Raw genomic sequence first — 20,027 nt, 5'->3', positions numbered from 1 at the left:
AAATATCTTCTACGAAAATAAAAAGTACTTTCTTTAGTGTAGGTCTTCACTAATGGTCCTTGTAACAGTTTTTAGTTGGCAGGGGGTGTAAATTTTAGACAAATATCAAATTTCAGGGAGACAGAAATTCATTTAGTGTCTATAGGCTTATAAGAAAGATCATCACACCTAAGTGAAGACACACACCTACGTGCTTAAAGCAGTTACCAATCTATGACTTGGGAGTAGTTCACATACATGGTAAAATTGTACTATTTTCATTCAGGTGAACTGGTCATTCATGTAAATAAAGACAGAAACTCTCCAAAGAGCCCTAACCTAAGATCTCCTTGCTTCCTCTACAAGGCCTCGTTCCACTCTAACTTGACTCACCCACTATGCTCGGACGCTAGGCAGAAAAGAGCACTGGAAACATACAGGTGAATGCCACACAGGTCAGGTCCCTGTCCTCAGACCTCGAGTCCCACTGAGGGAGAAGAGACTTGACCTACTTAGGGTTTGCTTCCTCTGTCTTTCAATAAATATGTTCTGAATGCTACTGTGTTAGATACCATCATAGGCCTGGCAGACACAGTGCAAAGCATGATAGAACTGAGCTCCATTCTGGTAAGGGCAAACAAACAATAAACAAGTAGGCAAAACAGTACTTTTACAAGTATAAGGAAGGGAAGGCAGTCAAAAGCAGATGACTGCTTGAAGGACAGAACCCTAGACGGGCAAAGCCGTTTCAAGACAGTGACACTCGAGAGAAACAACTAGCCATGTGAACTGCCAGAAGTAGACAATTCCATAAGGAAACAACACTGTAGTCACCATGTTCTTATGCAGTATTCATCAAGTAACTACTCATCTCAAGACCCCCCCCCCCCCCCAAAAGAAGGGCCCTGGCACCTGAATGCCAGGATTTGGTGAAGTGTCAGTGAAGAGGAAACAATAAAGGAAATGACATAACACCAAGGGAAATTCTAACATAGCTGCCTCTCCAGGGATACCCATCTGATGCTCCGGAAACAGAATTAAGTCTCAATCATGCCAAGCTTCTAGTGCTCTTTGTTCCTTTCTAATGCAAAATGTACTTCTTTGTAAAGGCTAATCTAAATTCCACCTCTCAAAACAAGCTCTAACTCAAAGTGAAATAAGGACAGGAAATGTGGCTTACTGGCAGAGAGCATGCTGAACATGTGAGGCCCTGGGTTTGATCCTCAATATCATGGACAACAAAAATAAATAAATAAATAAATAAACCATAAAACCCAGTAGAGTGAAATGAAAATAATCTATAGAGCCAGTGTAGCACAATCACTCTACACTGAACTGTCTGGTAGTATCTATGTTTTGCTTTCTGCATGTCTCCTAAAAATTGTAAAGCCAACAACTACGGTGGCATACACCTGTCATCCTAGCATTTAGGATGAGGCAGAAAGATGATGAGTTTGTTAACAGCCTAGGCTACAAAACAAAAACCTGCCTAAAAACCAACACCAAACAAAAGGCCTTGATGGTGTGGTAATCTACATACACATTACTGATATATTGGATTTATCTTGCTTTGTTATTTATAAGCTATGATTTTCCTCCCTTTTTTCCTTATTTCCATTTTCAGGCTTGGAACACTCACAGACAGTTTGTATTCACTAATGGTTATTCTTAAGATTGTGTTAAATATATGGATCCTTGTCTTTAGGTGTGAAGGAAATCAATGCCACATGCTTTCATAGACTAGTCTTCTTTGCACAAGCTCACATATGGCCTAGCATTTGACTTTTAACTTAAGTTATTTTACTCTAGTCTACACATCTACATTTGTTTAAAATTTGCTGCCACACCACACCAGCTGATTTCTTGGCTTACACGTGCCCTTATTACCCTACTCCTTTTTGCGGCTTCACTCAGTTTCAAGCTTACACAGCATCCTTCATTAAAACTTCTACTGTACCTTTAAGAAGCCTACCTCTCTCAATACACTGCCAGATATTCTTAGGATTTAAATAGTTAACACTGGAATGCCCCGGTGAGGCTGCAGTTTAGCAAACCAGTGCTTGCACAAGCCTCTTAAATGTCGGCACTGAAACCTAATTAATTGCCCCATTTAAAGGGGTCTCTACTTAGCAATGAATTCCAAGTGTCCTAAAACTACATTTTGCAGAGAAAACTAACAGCCATAACAGCTACATAAAACATTCATGATGCAGTGCTTACCTGATCCAAACAGAAATGAACATTGCTATGTGGACCCCTATGGGTTCAAGTGGATGCTTGTGAGTTCTAAAGTTAGAATCCAGGCACAAACTCCCCTGCTCTGTCAGGGCTCCCACCCAAGCAGAGACATTCACAGCAGAATGCCAGCCTTGCTTGCTGCCTGTTCACCTGCCATCCAAACCAGCTGGGTTTCTTTGGTTAGCATTAGAATGACAACAGCTCCAGAATATCAATGTATTCAAGTGCTGTGCACCCAGCTGCTACCCAAAGCCTGGGTGCAAAACAAGAGTTCTCTAGTCCCTGCCAGAGACCTAAATATTAAAACTATCATAGTAGAACACCAAGTCTTTCGGATTTTTGCTTGTAACTCCACAGTTTTTTACTTCAATTTTAGGTCCTCCACTTTGACCGTTACCAGAAGCACACAGAAAACCTTATGTACTTACTGAAATCCCCACTTGGATACTACAATCTGTTCCTTAATATTTGTTATTTAAAAAAACCCACAGAGCAAGCTTGTATGGAATCTCATACTTTGGTGCTTCCTGTTCTGAAAACCTGGCCACATGTTACTCAAAGCTGCTGCTGTTACTATATGTCTGGGACCCTAGGAAAGTAACCACATGTTAAAAAAAAAAAAACAAAAAACAGTCCCACTGTTCAGAATGGTTTATAACTAGAAAACTTAGAAGTAACCTAAATAACCTAAATGTCTAAGAATAAAAAATGTGCAAAATATAGCACATATTCCAGAGAGGAGGTTAAGTGATTAGACTACTGGAAATGTACTACGGAATTTATGACAAACAAAAGGACTGTGTGTGTGTGTCCATGTTTTTTGTATACACACAAGCATGTATGTTTATGTGTGCCTGAGTATGTATGGATATTTGGTGGGGCAGACAGTCCTGTAGAAGCCATGTTCTTTCATAACGCCACATCCTTTTCTTTGTTGCATTTCTTGTAGCTGTGTTAATTTGTGTAATTACCTGATAAATGCTTCACTCTCCTTCTGGTCTACAACAGGGGCTCTTAGTTTTGTACACCGCTATTGGAGGAACCTGCTGTCTGAGGTTGCAATCTACCATGTCCGGACCCCTCTCCCAAGCTCAGCCCAGAATTGAGAACTCCCTTTCTCAGAAGGTGCTTGTCTCTGTCTGATCTCCTCTGGAGAATGTCTCTAGGCAAAGATGCCTCTAACCACATCTGCCCACAGGATAATTAGGTACCGTGTTTCCTTTCATATGATAGGATAGTGCTGCCAAACGCAAATAAAGCATTCTTGTCACTTCAAGCCCCAGCCTATAATGTGCATCTGGAGGGTGGAAACCCTCCACCCACTCCATAAGAACTACAAAGCCTTTGTTCACCCTGAATAAAGTTGAGCAGTCTCACTGAACCTGGTCCAGAAAGTTATTCCATTTTGCTCATGGGCCATTGAACCTCTGTTTGTTGCTTCTGCTCCATTTGTCCCTGGGACCCACAGACAAGAGTGGGGGAGCAGGAGGGAGAACCACACACCACTTACTACGCAGGCCTAATATTTGAAGAAAGAAGACACAAGATACAAATGTTGATGAGAGACACAACGGGTCCAGGCCAAAGCTGAATTATCAGACTAAAAAGGACCACTCTCATCATTTCCACTTAGATCACTGTAAGACCATGAGGACCAGAAATAAATGTCGCAGGGATGACACCCTAAGCAAAACACTTGCAGTTACGACAGAGGACAGGTTGGAAGTGCAACAAATGCCCAGAAGAATATGTCAGGAGAGCAACATATTTAGGCATGCACCAGTGTCTGAATTCTGAATGGTCTGAGACCCAATGAACACCTGAAAATACTAGGTAGAAAATGTCCTCCTATAAGATACAATTGGGGGCCAGTGAGATGGCTCACAGGATAAAGGTACTTGCTGTCAAACCTGATGACCTAAATTTGATCCTGGGGCATTATTAGGGAATAACAAACTCCTTAAGTGGTCCTCTGATGTTCACAGGCAGGCCATGGCATATGCATGTCCTTACGCATACATAAATAAATACAATAAGGTAGTTTTTAAAAGATATATACGGGTTTTTTAAATATATAAAAGTGTTGGTGCTAATGTGTCCTGTTTCCAGCCTTTGATATTCTCTTCTAGGTTAGTTCCTAGAACAGCATCCCACTATGTCGCAGGCTGCCTTAAATACACTGTCCTCCTGCTTCAGCCTCCTGAGCACTTGAATTATGGGCTTGAGCCACCAAACTTTGCTTCTTAAGAATAGCTGACGAACATTAGGGCTAAAATCAAAGAAAGGTGGTAAGTTGAGTGAGTCTGACTTTCCCTCTAATGTTTATAATTATCAATATTTAAGCCTATGAGAAAAGAGTGTGGCCTATTTAAAGAACTGCTGTTTTCTTCTGTAAATTGCTAAGGATTTGAAATCTACTGTTTTTGCCTTTTCCCTGTTACTATGAAAACTCAAAGTCAAATTTGGGGTTCATGTATGGTCAAATGGTCCGGGTAGTTCTTATTCTACAGAGCCAAGGGGCACATTTTAAAATATCCTGTACAAAGCCTTCCCTGCTCTTGTCTGCTCCTTGTGATACCTAGGTCTTTAACCATATCCTGTCCTGAGCAACTCCTGTGACTTCATGTTTGTGAACACTTTTCCTGCTATACCAATGGCTCCATATGGGGTAGAAGAAAAGGAGACTACAAAGTAAAAAGGCCTGACAGAATAAAGCCACCTAGATGTCCTTTCCAAATGACCCATCACAGCTTACCAGCATCCACCCATTTACCCAAACGTTATATGTCACTGGTATTATTAGCCAGTATAATCTATGGCAGTCACCTTGAGGATAGTTAGGAAGAAAAGAGACTCAATGGCTGGTGAAGGACAGGAAGTTGAGTAAAGACTGAAATTTTACTAAGGTAAATTTTATAATTAGGAGCTTCAATTCCTGTTCAATTTTGGATCTACATGTGTGCTGGGTTCCCCAGTCTTATATTAAGTACACATCTCCTTCAAAGCACAGACAGAGGTCATAAATGCAACACCCATTAAGTTTTGCTTTTCAAGCCTTTATGTTATTTTTAATCTTGCTACCACTGAGAGTTTAGCCTAGACCAGTAGTTCTCAACATGTGGGTTGTGACCTCCCTTGGGATAGGGGTCAAACCACCTTTTCACAGGGCTCACCTAAGACCATCAGAAAACACGGATATTTACATTACATTTCTCAACAGCAGCAAAATTTGCAGTTATGAAGTAGCAATAAAAATAATTTTGTGGTTGGGGGTCACTACAATGTGAGGTACTATATGAATGGGTTGCAGCATTAGGAAGTTTAAGAACCACCCTATCGATCTAGCCTTCCAGCCCCTAGAACCGTGAAGAAAATCAATGCTCACTGTGATAAGGCAGGACAACATCTGACAGCTCTCCGGGCTCCCGCTCAAATGGTACACTCCTACAACCCCTTCAGTCATAATAAACAAAATCATTTCCATATTCTGCTCAACTGTCCTTGAGGAATAAACTCTCCTATCTGCCCCACTGAGAAGCAGTTTTAGAATGTAATGACTGCTGGCCTTCATTATATTCCAAGTATTCAGTAGTGGCTTCCTGGCTTGTGTTTCACCTCTCCTCTGCAAAATGTTTTTATCCTGTAAATATAGCAGTAATTGCTTCCAGTTTAAGGTATGGCAGATTCTGTAATTTTTACTGAAATATGGTTTTTACTACAGCCTAATATCTGTTAACGCAGTGTTAGAAAACAACATGTCAGTGCTAACCTCTTCTCACTTATCTCACATAAACACACTCACAGACTCAGTGAGTGGTCCTGTTGTCTGCTTCCCAAACTCTGGGAACCCATGAGGAAAACCAATGGCAATGTCAGTGTGAAAACGTTCAACCACTATCACAGTAAGAGACTCCACAACACACACACTCACACATCAGAATCTGCATAGCATAGCAAAAAGCCAATGTCCACAGAGATAATCTCTGGAAAGGAGAAGTCACAATCGTTTTCCCAGCAGTAATAAACTCATTGTTGTAACAGGCCATATGTGCTGCTGAGTGTGAAAGCTCGTGTGTCTGGCCTGGGCAGAGTCTAAGGGATTGGCGGGGTTGGGGGAACCTTCCAAACAAAGGCAATGGAAACTGCAGGCATTTTTCACACAATAACAAATTTTATGACAAATGCAATATAAAGATTTATAGCCTCTATTCAAATACCCACAAGACACTGTTTCAAGGACATTACAAATTGTATTATTCGTTGATAAAATCCATTTATTTCTTTTTTTCTTTTTTATTTTTTTTTAACAGTTGGGATTCCAAGTGTTAGAGATCTGCCTGGCCCTGTGGAAAAATACTAATAATTTTTAAGTGGCACTTCAGAAGAATATGCATGTTTCAGAGTTACTGTGACTGTTACCTTAAATTACAATACTAACTTTCCTGACTTTTCAAAAATTATAAAATTCACTTTGTGACTTCACATTATAAATCTACTCTATATGTAAAACACAGGTGTGTCTAACAACCACATACATTCAACTTGGGCACCAACTAGTAACTGCTGGTGGCCTGGTCTCACCCACTTACACCAAGGCTTTGTGGATTATGACAAAAGCATGCATACTCTTACCAAAAGGAAGCTGTTGCTGAGGTTGGTTCCCCAATGGAAAGAAGTGAAAAATGACTTTAAAACATCCTGAAATAGAGAAGTCAAACCAAGGCAAACACTCCTGCTAAGGAATGTGTGCTCCGTGCAAAGCTGGTGAATGTGTTTTAGGGAAAAAAATGTCTTAGAGGGAAGGAAGCAACTGACTAAGAAGGGCAATTTCAGAACTTTTCTTTTCTTTTTTTTTTTTCCTTCCAGAAAGGCAAAGAATGAAAATAAATTAACTATTACATTTAGAACTAAATATCTTCCTTGGATATTGCTAAATATGAAAGCACATATGGCAATAAAAATAACACACATTCAGGTCACTGTATGGAAAAGCTGGCAAAAGCTCATACTAATTCCTATTCCGCTTGTTTCTTGGTTCAATCTCAGCACCTTCAGCGGCTCTAGAGCGGCGATTCTGTTGTGGGCTTACTTCTATGTTTTGATCATTTCTGAAAACAAGAAAAGCAGAAATGACATATTAGAAAGCAATGGTCATTATTCTATGAGAATCCCCGGCATACCAAGTACTTCCACACTCACGATTTCACTAAAACCCACAACTACCCTCTCTCTAAAGACAGTCTACAATTTGAATCATCACTGTAATTATTCCCACTTTGTTAAAGTATGAGAACAATGAATTTGCAAAGACCAAAGAAAGAGTCCTTCCCTTAAATCAAAATCTAGTACCTTTAAAAAGCAGCACATGCCTGTAATTCCAGTACTCGGGAGGCAGAGGAAGGAAATTCTGGTTTTAAGGACAGCCTGGTCTACATAGTGAGCTCTAGGCCACCCTGAGAGAAGGTACAATTACTATATCCAAATCTCATCTCAAAAACAAGCAGAGCCAAGGAGATAGGTCAGTCATTAAAATCTTGAGTTCCATCCCTAGAACCCTGTGGTGATTTGAGTAAGAATGGCCATCACAGGCTCATATATTTGAATGCTTAGTCATCAGGTAGTGACGGTACTTGAGAAGGATTAGGAGGTATGGCCTTGTTGGAGGAGGTGTGTCACTGGGGTCAGGCCCAGTGTTAGCTCTCTTCCTGCTTCCTAAAGGCCTGGATGTAGAACTCGCAGCTATGACTTCTCTAGTACTAGGTCTGTCTGCACGCTGCCATGCTTGCTGCCATGGTAACAGACTAAACCTCTGAAATGTAGGCAAGCCCCAATGAAACGCCTTCTTTTATAAAAGCAGCCACAGTCATGGTGTCTCTTGACAGCAACAAAACACCAAGAAAAGCCCACATTAAAAAGCCAAGCACAGTAGTCAGTGCTTGTAATCCCAGTACTGGGGAGGCAGATAGGTGTCTAGATCCATGGGATGGGCTGACAGCGGGCCTAACTTACTAAGTCCCAGGCCAGTGAGAACTTCTATCTCTGTCTCTCTGACATGGACACATACACACACACACAAACACCACACAACCACCCATGCACTCACACTAAACAAAACCTAAAGAAAAAAACAAGTCCCTCTCCAAAGATAGATGGGCCATACAAATTTCCTCACTTTGGGCAGAGCATTAGATAATGAAAGAGAGAGCTGCTGTGCAATCAGCTAAATGGCTCAGGGATCCTTTTTTTTTTTTTTCCTTTCTTTCTTTTGACGTTGAAAATGGAACATAATAGATCTCTAACATATTACACATATATTTTTACCATTAATTCTTTTTGTTGCAGTTGTTTGTTTTGTTAACATGGAATTTACTATACAGCTCTGGCTGATCTGAAACAAACAATGTAGATCAGGTTGGCATGAATTCTTAAGTACAAGGTAGCAGAGCAAGGCAAACACTTAAGTTCACATGTACTTGCAAGCCTCATTCCTCCAATGAGTGCTCATGAGGAAGCCTGGAATAGGCCAGAAACAGGAGGGCATACTGAGACAGTCACAAAGTACGTCTGTCTCCCCAGATGCTTCTCTTCTGTGAAGATCAGAAATGCATTGGTCCCTGGAGCTCAGACAAAAATCTGAGTTTCTAATGGGGGTGGGGAGGGGAGCTGATGATCTCACAGATACTTTGGCCAAGTCAGCCAGATCAAACATTGAAAACCAGCCAGGCCAACTCATGAATTACCTGGATTATCTCCCCTTATTAATGGACAGACAGAAATAAGCTCTGGTACAAACACGCTCATTCTCTGGCATCCTACATTTCAGTCCTGGACTAAAATGAAGACACAAAAGAAGCAAGAAAGAGGCCCCACTGCCATGCACAAAGCAGCTGATGCAGAGGTAGCCCACATACTGGACCCACCAGACCACACAACTTCAAAATAATTATGATCAATAATATACACTGAGGCCTCTAGCAGAAAAGGCAGGAAACATCCAGAAAATTTCAGCAGTCGTGGAAATGATATGAACAAATCAAATGGAAACACTAGGAAAGTTCTAAGGTATCAGAAAGGAAATACTTATTCAAAGGAGAATTAAAGAAGATATAAAACTGAGAAATGATTCAGTAAATTTAAAAGATGCACCAACACAAACCATCCAAATTGAGGGCTGTAGAGATGGCTCAGTGGTTAAGAGCACTTGCTCCAGAACACAGGAAGTATCTCTTAGCCATCTTTAACTCCAGCTCAGAGGATTCAATGTCCTCTTCAATTTCCCTTGTATATGTACACACATACTCTCCCTATCTCTCTCTCTCTCTCTCTCTCTCTCTCACACACACACACACACACACACACACACACACACACACATTCATACATAATACATTTAAATAAAAATAAATCTTTTTTAAAAAATTCAAATGGAAACACAAAGAAAAAGTGTGTGTATGCATGTATGCACGTACACACACATCACTAAAATCCCAACAGAAAAATGGTGGAAAATTAAACTGTGAGTTTTCTAAAAATAATTAAAGACAATAAAACAAATACTAAAGGTGGTCAGTCCCACTCCCATTAACAAATAATAAACAGAAAAAAGCTCGTATTCAAAGTGATGAAAATCTTTGGAGGCAGGCAGAGAAAAGGGACATTCCATAAAGGAAAGACTTACAGTAGACTTCTCATTAGAAACCAGACAGACCTTGAGGTGATACAGTGATAACTTTAAAGTGCCAGAAGAAAAACTATCAACCTAGAATCTACCCCCAGCAAAAACATCTTTCAAAGATGAAAGCTAAGGAAAGGCATCACAGACAAAAGCTAGGAGGACTGATGACTAATAATACATTTAAGAAATCACTCAGAAGGGCAAACAGGATAGACATCGTAAGTAGGAGAAGACAAGGAACAGGACAGGAGCCTTCCACAGGGGCTGAAAGACTCTACCCATCAGGGTATCAAAGGAGATGCTGAGACTTATAACCAAACTTTGGGCAGAGTGTAGGGAACCTAGAACCCCTGCTCAAAGGAAGCCCATTGGCAGCTCAGTTTCCAGGTGGGTTCCCTAGTAAGGGGGGCAGGAGCTGTCTCTAACATGAATTCAGTGGCTGGCTTTTTTATTACATTTTTTTGTTGTGATCCCAGGTGTAGGATATAGAACTGGTTCAGACTGTCCATAGGAGCAAACTATTTGCCTAGTACAGGCTCTGAGAGGGGACCTTTGCTGGCTACAGATAATTTATATCTGAGGACTCTTGAGAGAGAATAAATGCCAGGGCCCAAAGAGAGAAGAAAGCTCCAAGAAAGAAAGCATCTGCTGGTACTCCTCCCTCTGCTCCTGGTTGCTGATGATGCAGCTGATGAGAAGAAGTTGGAGATATCCTAAAAGGAAGATTGGACTTCCCACAAGGAACCTGACGACCCTAACCAGCAGAAAAGTAGCTAAAAAGAACTGTGCCCCCTCTCCCACTAATCCCTTCTCTCTCCTACCTGGTGTTGGGGTGTTGGAAAGGATTGGGGTAGAGTAGGGAGAAAGATATTAAGAAACAAAAATAAAATAGTTTAAAAAAAAAGTACGTCAACAAAGACAAAATTATGTTCCAATTCATCTGACAGGGGGAGGGCTGGCAGGAAAACCAAAGTACTTGCTACTATCAGAGAGACTCTTACAATGGCATTTTTCCAGTGTGAGGGGCCTTCCATGGATTGCTCCGAATGTCAAAGTCCACCAGTCTCTGTCTACAAGCTCCTCCATTCAGGTATCAACGTTGTTAGTACCGCTGCCCCTCCACAGTGTGCTCTTCCCCATCAGTTAGAATGTCACCTATGTTTAAATGATCTTCCGCATTTACCCCATCTTTTTACCCAGAAGAGTCAGATGACATTTTTATAAAACTTACAAAGACTCTTTATACTCCGAGTATAAAGAGTCACAGAAGAGGTTTAGATTCTTCTGATTTAAATCAAGGTCTAGCAAAACTTCTATAATGGTTTAAATACTTTGGGCTTTGACAACTCAGAAAGTTGACCACAACTACTTGACTCTGTTGTAATATGAAAAAACAAAGAAACAATGCAAACCCATAGGTAAAGGAATGTACAGCTATGCTCTAAACAAAACAAAACAAACAAAAAAGCTTTATTAACAAAATCAGACAATGGAGCATATCTGGCTCATGGTCATGCTTTGCCAACCTTGACCCAGGGTTACAGCAGTCCAATAAAAGAATAAAGTTTAATATTGGCCAAACTCCTACCGAGAGGGTATACCAATATAGCCAATCCAGAGATGCTGTTTGGAGAAAGAGGTATCATGGCCCATGAACAGCAGAAAAGGGTTTGTTTGATCTCTGAGGGTTTGTTTCTAAAATATGTATTTTGTGCACCTTTTTGGGGATAGTGGTATTCAGAGATCAATTCTATCAACCTCTTTATCTTGGACTTCCAGCCTCTAATGCTGTGGGAAAATACAATTCTATTGTTTAAGCCACCTTATGTGATGCTAGAGTCCCATCTGGATGCTAAAGACTTTGCCACTCTCTACCAAAATAGTCCCACTCTGCAATGGGTTATCATAGAATCAAAGAACAGAAGGGCTCAACAGAACTTAAACGTCAAATGGAAATAATTTACATAGCACAGCCAGCCTGGTCCCAGGGTCATCTCAGTTTTACACCAGGCCATAGCAGATACACTACCAAGGAATATTTCCTCTGCCACCTTATACATTTATCAAAAGTAATATAAAAACAACAACAAATGAATCCAAATATAAAACATTACATTTATTTAAAAAGAAGTCCTACATCACCTGATTATTACAAAGTGTTATATGATCAATAGAACACAAAAGTAATTCCAGAAACAAATGTACACACACATATGAAACAGGCATGGGTCATCTCTTCAATACCTAGTGCTACAAGAATTGGAAAGCCTTATGAAAAAAAGAACCACTGAACCACAATCACCTCTACACCTTATGACATTCATGAAAATGTTTCTGAAATGGGATACAACTCTTAATGCAAAACCTAATATTTCTAAGCCATAAAAGTCTTGGTGATTTTGTGTTGGGAAAAGGGTTTACCAGGTATGTCAAAAATAATTAACACAGACATAATACATTTCATCAAAGTTAAAAATAGCATTTTTGAGAAACAGTACCAAGAAAATGAAATGGTAAATAAAAAGACAAAAAGATGAGTAAGACCCCAGGAAGGTGTGTGTTTTAGTGTGTCTAAATGCCATTCATGATACAGCACTCACTGAAAGAGATGAGATGGGCTAGCTCCTGGAGAACATGAAAGATTCACAGAGCCAGAGAATTCTCACGTTCTTTTGCTTTAAGAAACCATTCTCTGAGGAAGAAAGGAGGGCCCTGAGAGTGGGACATCATCGGCATGCAATTCTGCAGGCTCACTGTAATTCGCACAGTCCTCTCCACAAATGGCTGTGATGGAATGAATCTAAGTCCACGGCAATATTTTTGGGGGGGGGGGGGGGTTTGGAGGTGTGTGTGTGAAATTTTTCTTCTTGTTGCCTGTCATGGCTTTCCAGCTCATCATTTTTGCTTCATATACTTTGAAACTCTTGTTACATGCATACATGTTCTCAAAACATTTTGTCTTCTTGATAGATCAACCTATTCCAGCATTATGTCTTTGGCTCTATTACGGTTTTTACCTTCAAGTCTATCTTATCTGACACTATCATTATGTTAGCCTTCTTCAGAATATCTATGGCATACCTTTCCATATTTTGCTTTCAATGTATTGGTATCTTGGAATAAAAAAAAATGTTATTTGTAGAAAAAGTAAGGGGGCAGAGCACATCTTTTTCAATCTGTTCTGCAGTGTCTAGTTCTATTGGGTTGTAGAACCATTCCTATAATCATTTATAAAGCAGAATTTGTGTAGAGCTCTTTTTGTTGTTTTCTCTATTCCATCATTTCTGTCTTCTTTGGTGTTATCCAGATATTTTCTATTGTGGAATTTTAATCCACTTCAAATTTTTGAACTGATCTTAAAACATCATCATCATCATTTATTATTTTGGACACAGGTTCTCATGTAGTCCAGGCTGGCCTCAAACTGGATACATAGCTGAGGATGACCTTGACTTTCTGATCTTCCTACTTAGTATAAAATATTGCTAATAAGGCATGGAAAGGGAATTCTGAAAATGCCCTCAGTATTTAACAGTATGGAGGCCTACAAAGGCTCGGAATGGAAGATAAAGAAACAAACTGCAGCTGACATCATCTAAGGAAGTGGAAAGGAGGATTATCTGTAGCTGCAAAGCTACTACTGCACACTAAAACAAAACAAGAAAGACCCAGTTGAAAGGGAGCAACTGAAGTTGAAAGAAGGACAAAGGGAAGTGGATCCAGACAAGGAGGTAGGAATGAGGGAAAAGGAGAAATTCACCTCAGATGTGAAGAGAGATGTTTCTTTATTTGGTTTGAGACTTTGCTTAAAGAACTACCACACTGTCCAAAGAAATAATGTAGACATAGAAACAACTTCTGACAAGTAATTAGTTAATACACCAGGACTCCAGTTCCACAATGAAACCACACAAAGGGAAACAAGGCAGAAATCTTTGCCTTACACCTGTATTTTTATTCTTTTACATCAGAAAGTACAAATGTTTGTATAAATATAGCTGTACAGGGCCTGCCACAGCCAGCCAGCAACAGTGGCCAGGTCTGCCCACAGCCCTCGGTTCCCCACACCCCAGTTCCCTGGCCTTTGCAATTTCCCAGGACCAACCCTGATGTGCGGCCCCTGAGACCAGAACAGATTGAGAGGGCTCAATTCCAACCAACCCACCATCAGGCTGGTCTGACTACATGACAGGCTTTAGTCTTAACTTTAACTGACTAGGCTTGAGCTTCAGTTTTGGTTTCAGTTTCTAAAAAGAGAAACCATATAGAAAGAGTAGCCAATCAGCATCAACTCCAAAGTCTAGCTGGACCAGACACAGTTGTTACATTATAGCTATTTGGGAAAGTCCCTAAGGCCCTGGCCAATCAGGATTGGCCCCGTACCCCTTGGCTGGCTGCCCACCAATCAAGGTAAAGTTCACCTACACATCCTTGGAATTCCCGTCTATAAATACACCCCACTTAGGGGGTCTTTGCCATTTTGTCAAGATGGTGACCCTATCATGCTAGAGTTCTGCTAAAAATAAATGCTGTGTGCTGTTTGCATACTATGTGAGTCTGGAGTCTTTTCTTCAGCGAGATTCAGACCCTAACATTTGGAGGCTCAGCCAGGATCTTGCTGAAGGACCCTACTCAGGTAGTGGAGCATTTCAGGGAAATCTCCAAGTTTCCTGCTTGGAGTTTCCAAGTTTCCTAAGTGTCTATATATGTTGGTCTCTGTCTACGGATCCAGTTCTGGTTCTGGTGTTGGAAGTCCATATGGTTTTGGTTGGCCCTTGGAGTTTCTGGCCCGAGGTGTCAGAGGATGCTCTCAACCCCTCTTTGGGAAAGCTTGGAGGCTCTCATCTGGTTTCAGGAGAACTGGAAGGTTCTCATCTGGTTTTGGTTTCAGCAAGTAGTCTTTTCTCATACTGCACACAAGGGAGCTGTTAGGTCAACCTAGACTTTGTTTTTTACTTTAGTTTTCCTGGGAACATTTATGTATGTGTTTATATTTGGGTCAGTATAATACTTATGATACTGATGTTTTATTTCTGGGAGTAACTCTTTAATCTACAGGATGGGCCAAATGCAGACAACTCCTCTCTCGGCCTTATTCAGGCCCATTTTAAGGAATTCAGGCATCTGGCAGACAAAAATGACTTGCTTGTTCACCCTGCAAAAACTAACCACCTTTTTCAGGAATAGAATGGCCAACTTTCAAAGTCGGATGGCCAGAGGAAGGAACGTTCCACCTACTCACAATTTTCGTGGTTAAAGGTTATTTTGTGGAGGCCAGGACACCCTGACCAAGTACAGTCATCTGGCAGGACCTGGTGAAAGCCTACACCCTTTGCTTAAGTCTCTCCTCTCCCCTCTGCCACAGGCAGAAGCTCTTCCCCTGCACCCCCACCTCCTCCCAGCTCTTCTGCTAACTCCCTAGCAGTCTGCAGCTCTCCTCCCCACTCCACCCTTGGTGCTCAGTTCCACTTCACTAGAAGGCCCTCCTCCCAGTTCTGATGCATGTGGTGGTCAACCTCCTGGTTATGTCACAGAGGCCCTCCTTCTGGTTAAGGAAAGACCTGGCCTAAGGCCAGAAGTCCTTCCTCACTCAGCACTTAAAGAGGAGTTAGACCCTCCTCCCCAGCCCAGAGCCAGCCCAAGGAGTGGGGTATGATAATGAGAATGGGGAAAAGGAGTCTGAGGGAACAGAGAAAGGGATAGGAAAATGAGGGGAGAAAAAGGGATAGAAGCACATAATCCCCAGACTTTCCAAAGAAATCCCCTCACAAGGTCCTGAACTGGACCCCATCCTGACTCCACAGTGGCCATGCTCTATACTTGGTTTCACCAAATGTAGACAGTTGCCAATTGCAGACCTATGTTCCTGTTTCCAGCAGTGATCTGTACAACTGGAGGGCCCAAACACCTAAATTCTCAGAGAAGCCCTCCACCCTTATTGACATTTTAGATTCCATAATACTGACACATCAACCCACCTAGGATGACTGCCAGCAGCTTTTGCAAGCCCTCTTCAACGCTGAGGAGAGGAACAACATTATAGGGGCTGCCAAGAGATTGGTTCTAGGGGCCCAAACCCAAGTACAGGTTGATGTAGCTTTCCACTTGGATCAACCAGACTGGGATCATCCTCCCAGCTGCAGGTAGGGAATGGCTTTGCATTTACCATCAGATTCAAATAAATGGCCTCCAGGAAGCTGCTAGGTGACCCATAAATATGTCTAAATTAACTGAGACAGTACAGAAAAAAAAAAAAAAAAAAAGAGTCCTCTAGAAATTACCTGAAGAGACTCCTGGAAATTTATCAAACCTACACGCACATTGACCCAAAGGGTCCACAGCACCAGTCTGCAATCAACGTGACATTTGTGGCTCAAGCATACCTTGATATTCACCAGAAGCTTCAGAGACTTGATGGATTCACTAGCAAGAATAGAGGTAAGTTAATCGCCATAGCAGAAAAGGTATACAACTGAGAGATCCCAGAAGATAAAAAGACATGGGGATTGGCCCTAATTCTCCTTCCTGAATGAAGTCACCCAGATAGACTTCACCTATTAGCCCAAGTAGGAGGCAGAGATATGCCCATGACAGCCAGTCGAGGAATGGCCATAGGCCATGGGGCAGCCAATTTCCACACCTATAGGCCTCTGCAGAAAGACCAATGTGCCTATTGCAAAGGATTGGGGCAATGGAAGAATGAGTATCCCCAGAAAAGTCAGGAAGAGCGTCCCAAGATCCTCGAACTATGGGAAATTGATGACTGAAGGTGTTGGAGCTCAAAACCTCTCCATGAGCCTTGGGTAATCCTAAAAGTGGAAGGGAAACTTGTGGATTTTCTAGTGGGCACTGGGGTTCAACATTCAGTACTGAAACAATCTATGAGACCACTGTCTGATAAAAGGACCCCAGTCTAAGGGGCGACAGGAACTAAGTCCTACCTATGGACTACCCAAAGAAAAATGTACTTAAGAATGGGATGGGTAACCCATTCATTCATGGTAATTCCAGGGTGCCACTACTTGCTCTTGGAGCATGACCTTCTGACCAAAATGAAAGCTCAAATACAATTTGGGCTGGAAGGAGTACAAGTCATAGACTGTACTGAGACAATTCATGTTTTGACTTTGGCATTGGAGGAAGATAAGCTGTTCTCCCAGACCATTTACCACAATGAGGGCTCTCTACTAAATGAAAATATTTTCAACAAAATCATAGAAGAAAACTTCCCCAACGAATGAAAGAAATGCCTATAAACATACAAGAAGTCTACAGAACACCAAATAGGTTGGGCCAGAAAAGAAAATGCTCCCATAATAATTAAAACACCAAATGTACAGAGCAAAGAAAGAACATTAAAAGCTGCAAGGGAAAAAATGGCCATTCCACATATAAAGGTAAACCTATCACAATTACACCTGACTTCTCAACAGTGACCATGAATGCCAGAAGAGACTGGTCAGATGTCATGGAGACACTAAGAGAGCAAAAATGTCAACCCAGACTTCTATACCCAGAAAAACTTTCTATCACCATAGATGGAGAAAACAAGATATTCCACACCACAACCAAGTTTAAACAGTACCTAGCCAGAAAACCAGCCCTACAGAAGATACTAGAAGGAAAACTCCAACCCAAAGAGGCTCAGGAAAGCACAGGAAATAACCCCACAGCCGCAAAACCAAAAGAAAGGAAGCATGCACATACACTCTACCACCACCACCATCAAAATAACAAGAAGTAACAACTGGTCATTAATATCTCACATCAATGGCCAATAAAAAACAGAATGGATGGGTAAACAGGACCCATCATTCTGTTGTATATAAGAAACACACCTCAGCAATAATGATAGACATTATCTCATAATAAAGGGCTGGAAAAAGTTTTTGCCAAGCAAAAGGACATAAGAAACAAGCTGGAGTAGCTATTCTAATATCTAATAAAATAGACTTTAAACCAAAATTAATCAAAAGGGAGGGGGAAGAGCACTTCATACTTAAAGGAAAAATCAACCAAGATGATATCTTAATTCTGAACATATATGCCCCAAATGCAAGGGCACCCACATTTATAAAAGAAACATTACTAAATCTTAAATCAGTAGGAGACTTCAACACACCTCTTTCACTAATGGAAAGAACACTGAGACAGAAACTAAGAAATAACAAAACTAGCTGACATTATGAGTGAATTGGACCTACAGAACATTCCATCCAAACACAAAAGAATATACCTTCTCATCACCTCATGGAACCTTCTCCAAAACTGACTACATACCCAGACATAAAGCAAACCTCAAAAATACAAGAAAATTGAAATAAAAATTTCAATTTTGTATTCCATCAGAGCACCATGGATTAAAGGTAGACTTCAACAACAACAGAAACAATAGAATTCCTACAAACTCATGGAAACTGAACAACTCTCTACTTAATAACCACTGGGTCAGAGAGGAAATAAAGAAATTAAAGACTTTCTAGAATTCAATAAAAATGAAGGCACAACATACCCACACTTATGAAATACAGCGAAAGCAGTGCTAAGAGGAAAGTGTGTAGCACTAAGTGCCTTCAGTCAAGAGAGCTCATACTGGCAACTTAACAGCTCACCTGAAAACTCTAGAAAAAAAGGAGGCAAACACACCCAAGAGGAGTCGAAGGCAGGAAGTAATCAAAATCAGTGCTGAAATCAATAACCTAGAAACAAAGAGAACAATATAGAGAATCAACAAAACCAAGAGCTGGTTTTTGAGAAAATCAACAAGATAGACAAACACTTAGCCAAACTAACTTAAAGACAGAGGGAGAATATCCAAGTTAATAAAATCAGAAATGGAAACAGGGACATAACAACACATAGCAAGGAAATCCAAAGAATCATTAGATTGTACTTCAAAAACCTGTATGCCATTGGTAAATCTAAATGAAATGTATGATTTTCATGACAGATACCACTTAACAAAGTTAAATCAAGATCAGGTTAAGAACTTAAATAAATCTGTAACTCACAGTGAAATAGAAGCAGTCATCAAAAGCTTCTCAACCAAAAAGAGCCCTGTGTCAGATGGATTTAGCAACAAATTATACCAGACTTTCAAAGAAGAACTAATACCAATACTCCTTGAACTGTTCCACAAAACAGAAACAGAAGGAACATTGCCAAACTTATTCTATGAGGCCACATAAAGACCCAACAAAGCAAGAGCATTTCAGACCAATCTCTCTTTTGAACATTGATGCAAAAATACTTAATAAACTACTTGCAAACCAAATCCAGGAACATGTCAAAATAGCATCTACCATGATCAAGTAGGCTTTACCCCAGGAATGTTTCAACAAACAAAAATCCATCAATATAATCTACCATATAAACAAACTGAAAGAAAAAAAAAAAACATATGATCATCTCATTAGATGTTGAAACAACCTAGATGTCCCTCAACTGAAGAATGGATACAGAAATTGTGGTACATTTACACAATGGAATACTACTCAGCTATTAAAAACAAAGAAATCATGACATTTGCAGGCAAATGGATAGAACTAGAAAAGATCATCCTGAGTGAGGTAACTTAGACTCAGAAAGACATGTATGGTATGTACTCACTTAGAAGCAGGTATTACACCTATAGTACAGGATAATCATACTACAATCCATGGACCCAAAGAAGCCAAGTATCAAGGAGGGCCCAAGGCAGGGTGGCAGAATTTCATTTCAAAGGGGAAATAGAATAGACAGCCAAAGTGTAAGAGAGGGAACTGAGCAGGAAATGGAATAGGTAGGAAACAAGAGTGGGGATCAGGTGTGGGGAGCATGGGAGTGGAAGGTGAGAGGCTGCAAACAAGAAGTGAAACTGGGGGGAGATATCTCTTTGTCAATCTGGATGCCTTCGACAGGTTAGGCTCCTGGGAGGACAACGGTGTGGCTCTGGCTGAGACTCCTAACAGGCAGAGACCTGAAGACTGAAGTGACTACCTCCTAGCCAGGCAGGACTAGTGGAAGGAGGGGAATAACAACACACTGATAAAACCTGTGATCCAAAATTACTCTGCCTACAAGAAATGCAGTGATGATGAGGGAACAGTTTAAGGGAAAGTCCAACCAATAATTGGCCCAACCTGAGACCTACGCC

The 20,027-nt window shown here is 40.8% G+C and overlaps 1 protein-coding gene across 4 annotated transcripts in view; it reads right to left on the bottom strand.

Moving 5' to 3' along the window:
• Positions 1–6,378: 6,378 nt before the first annotated feature.
• The window catches only part of Rad18 (RAD18 E3 ubiquitin protein ligase), a 96,522-nt gene continuing 82,873 nt past the window's right edge, over positions 6,379–20,027 (bottom strand). For all 4 annotated transcript variants that reach the window (XM_055628527.1, XM_055628528.1, XM_055628529.1 and 1 more), the window contains one exon: positions 6,379–7,325. In XM_055628527.1, coding sequence (XP_055484502.1) covers positions 7,226–7,325 — 100 coding nt within the window. In that variant the 3' untranslated portion in view covers positions 6,379–7,225. The remainder of the gene's footprint in view (positions 7,326–20,027) is intronic.

The sequence above is a fragment of the Psammomys obesus genome, unplaced genomic scaffold, assembly GCF_907164565.1.
Source record: "Psammomys obesus unplaced genomic scaffold, mPsaObe1.curated_primary_1811, whole genome shotgun sequence".
NCBI classification, from domain to species: domain Eukaryota; kingdom Metazoa; phylum Chordata; class Mammalia; order Rodentia; family Muridae; genus Psammomys; species Psammomys obesus.
The sequence above is the reverse complement of the archived record's forward strand: the minus strand, read 5'-3'. Positions and strand labels throughout refer to the sequence as shown.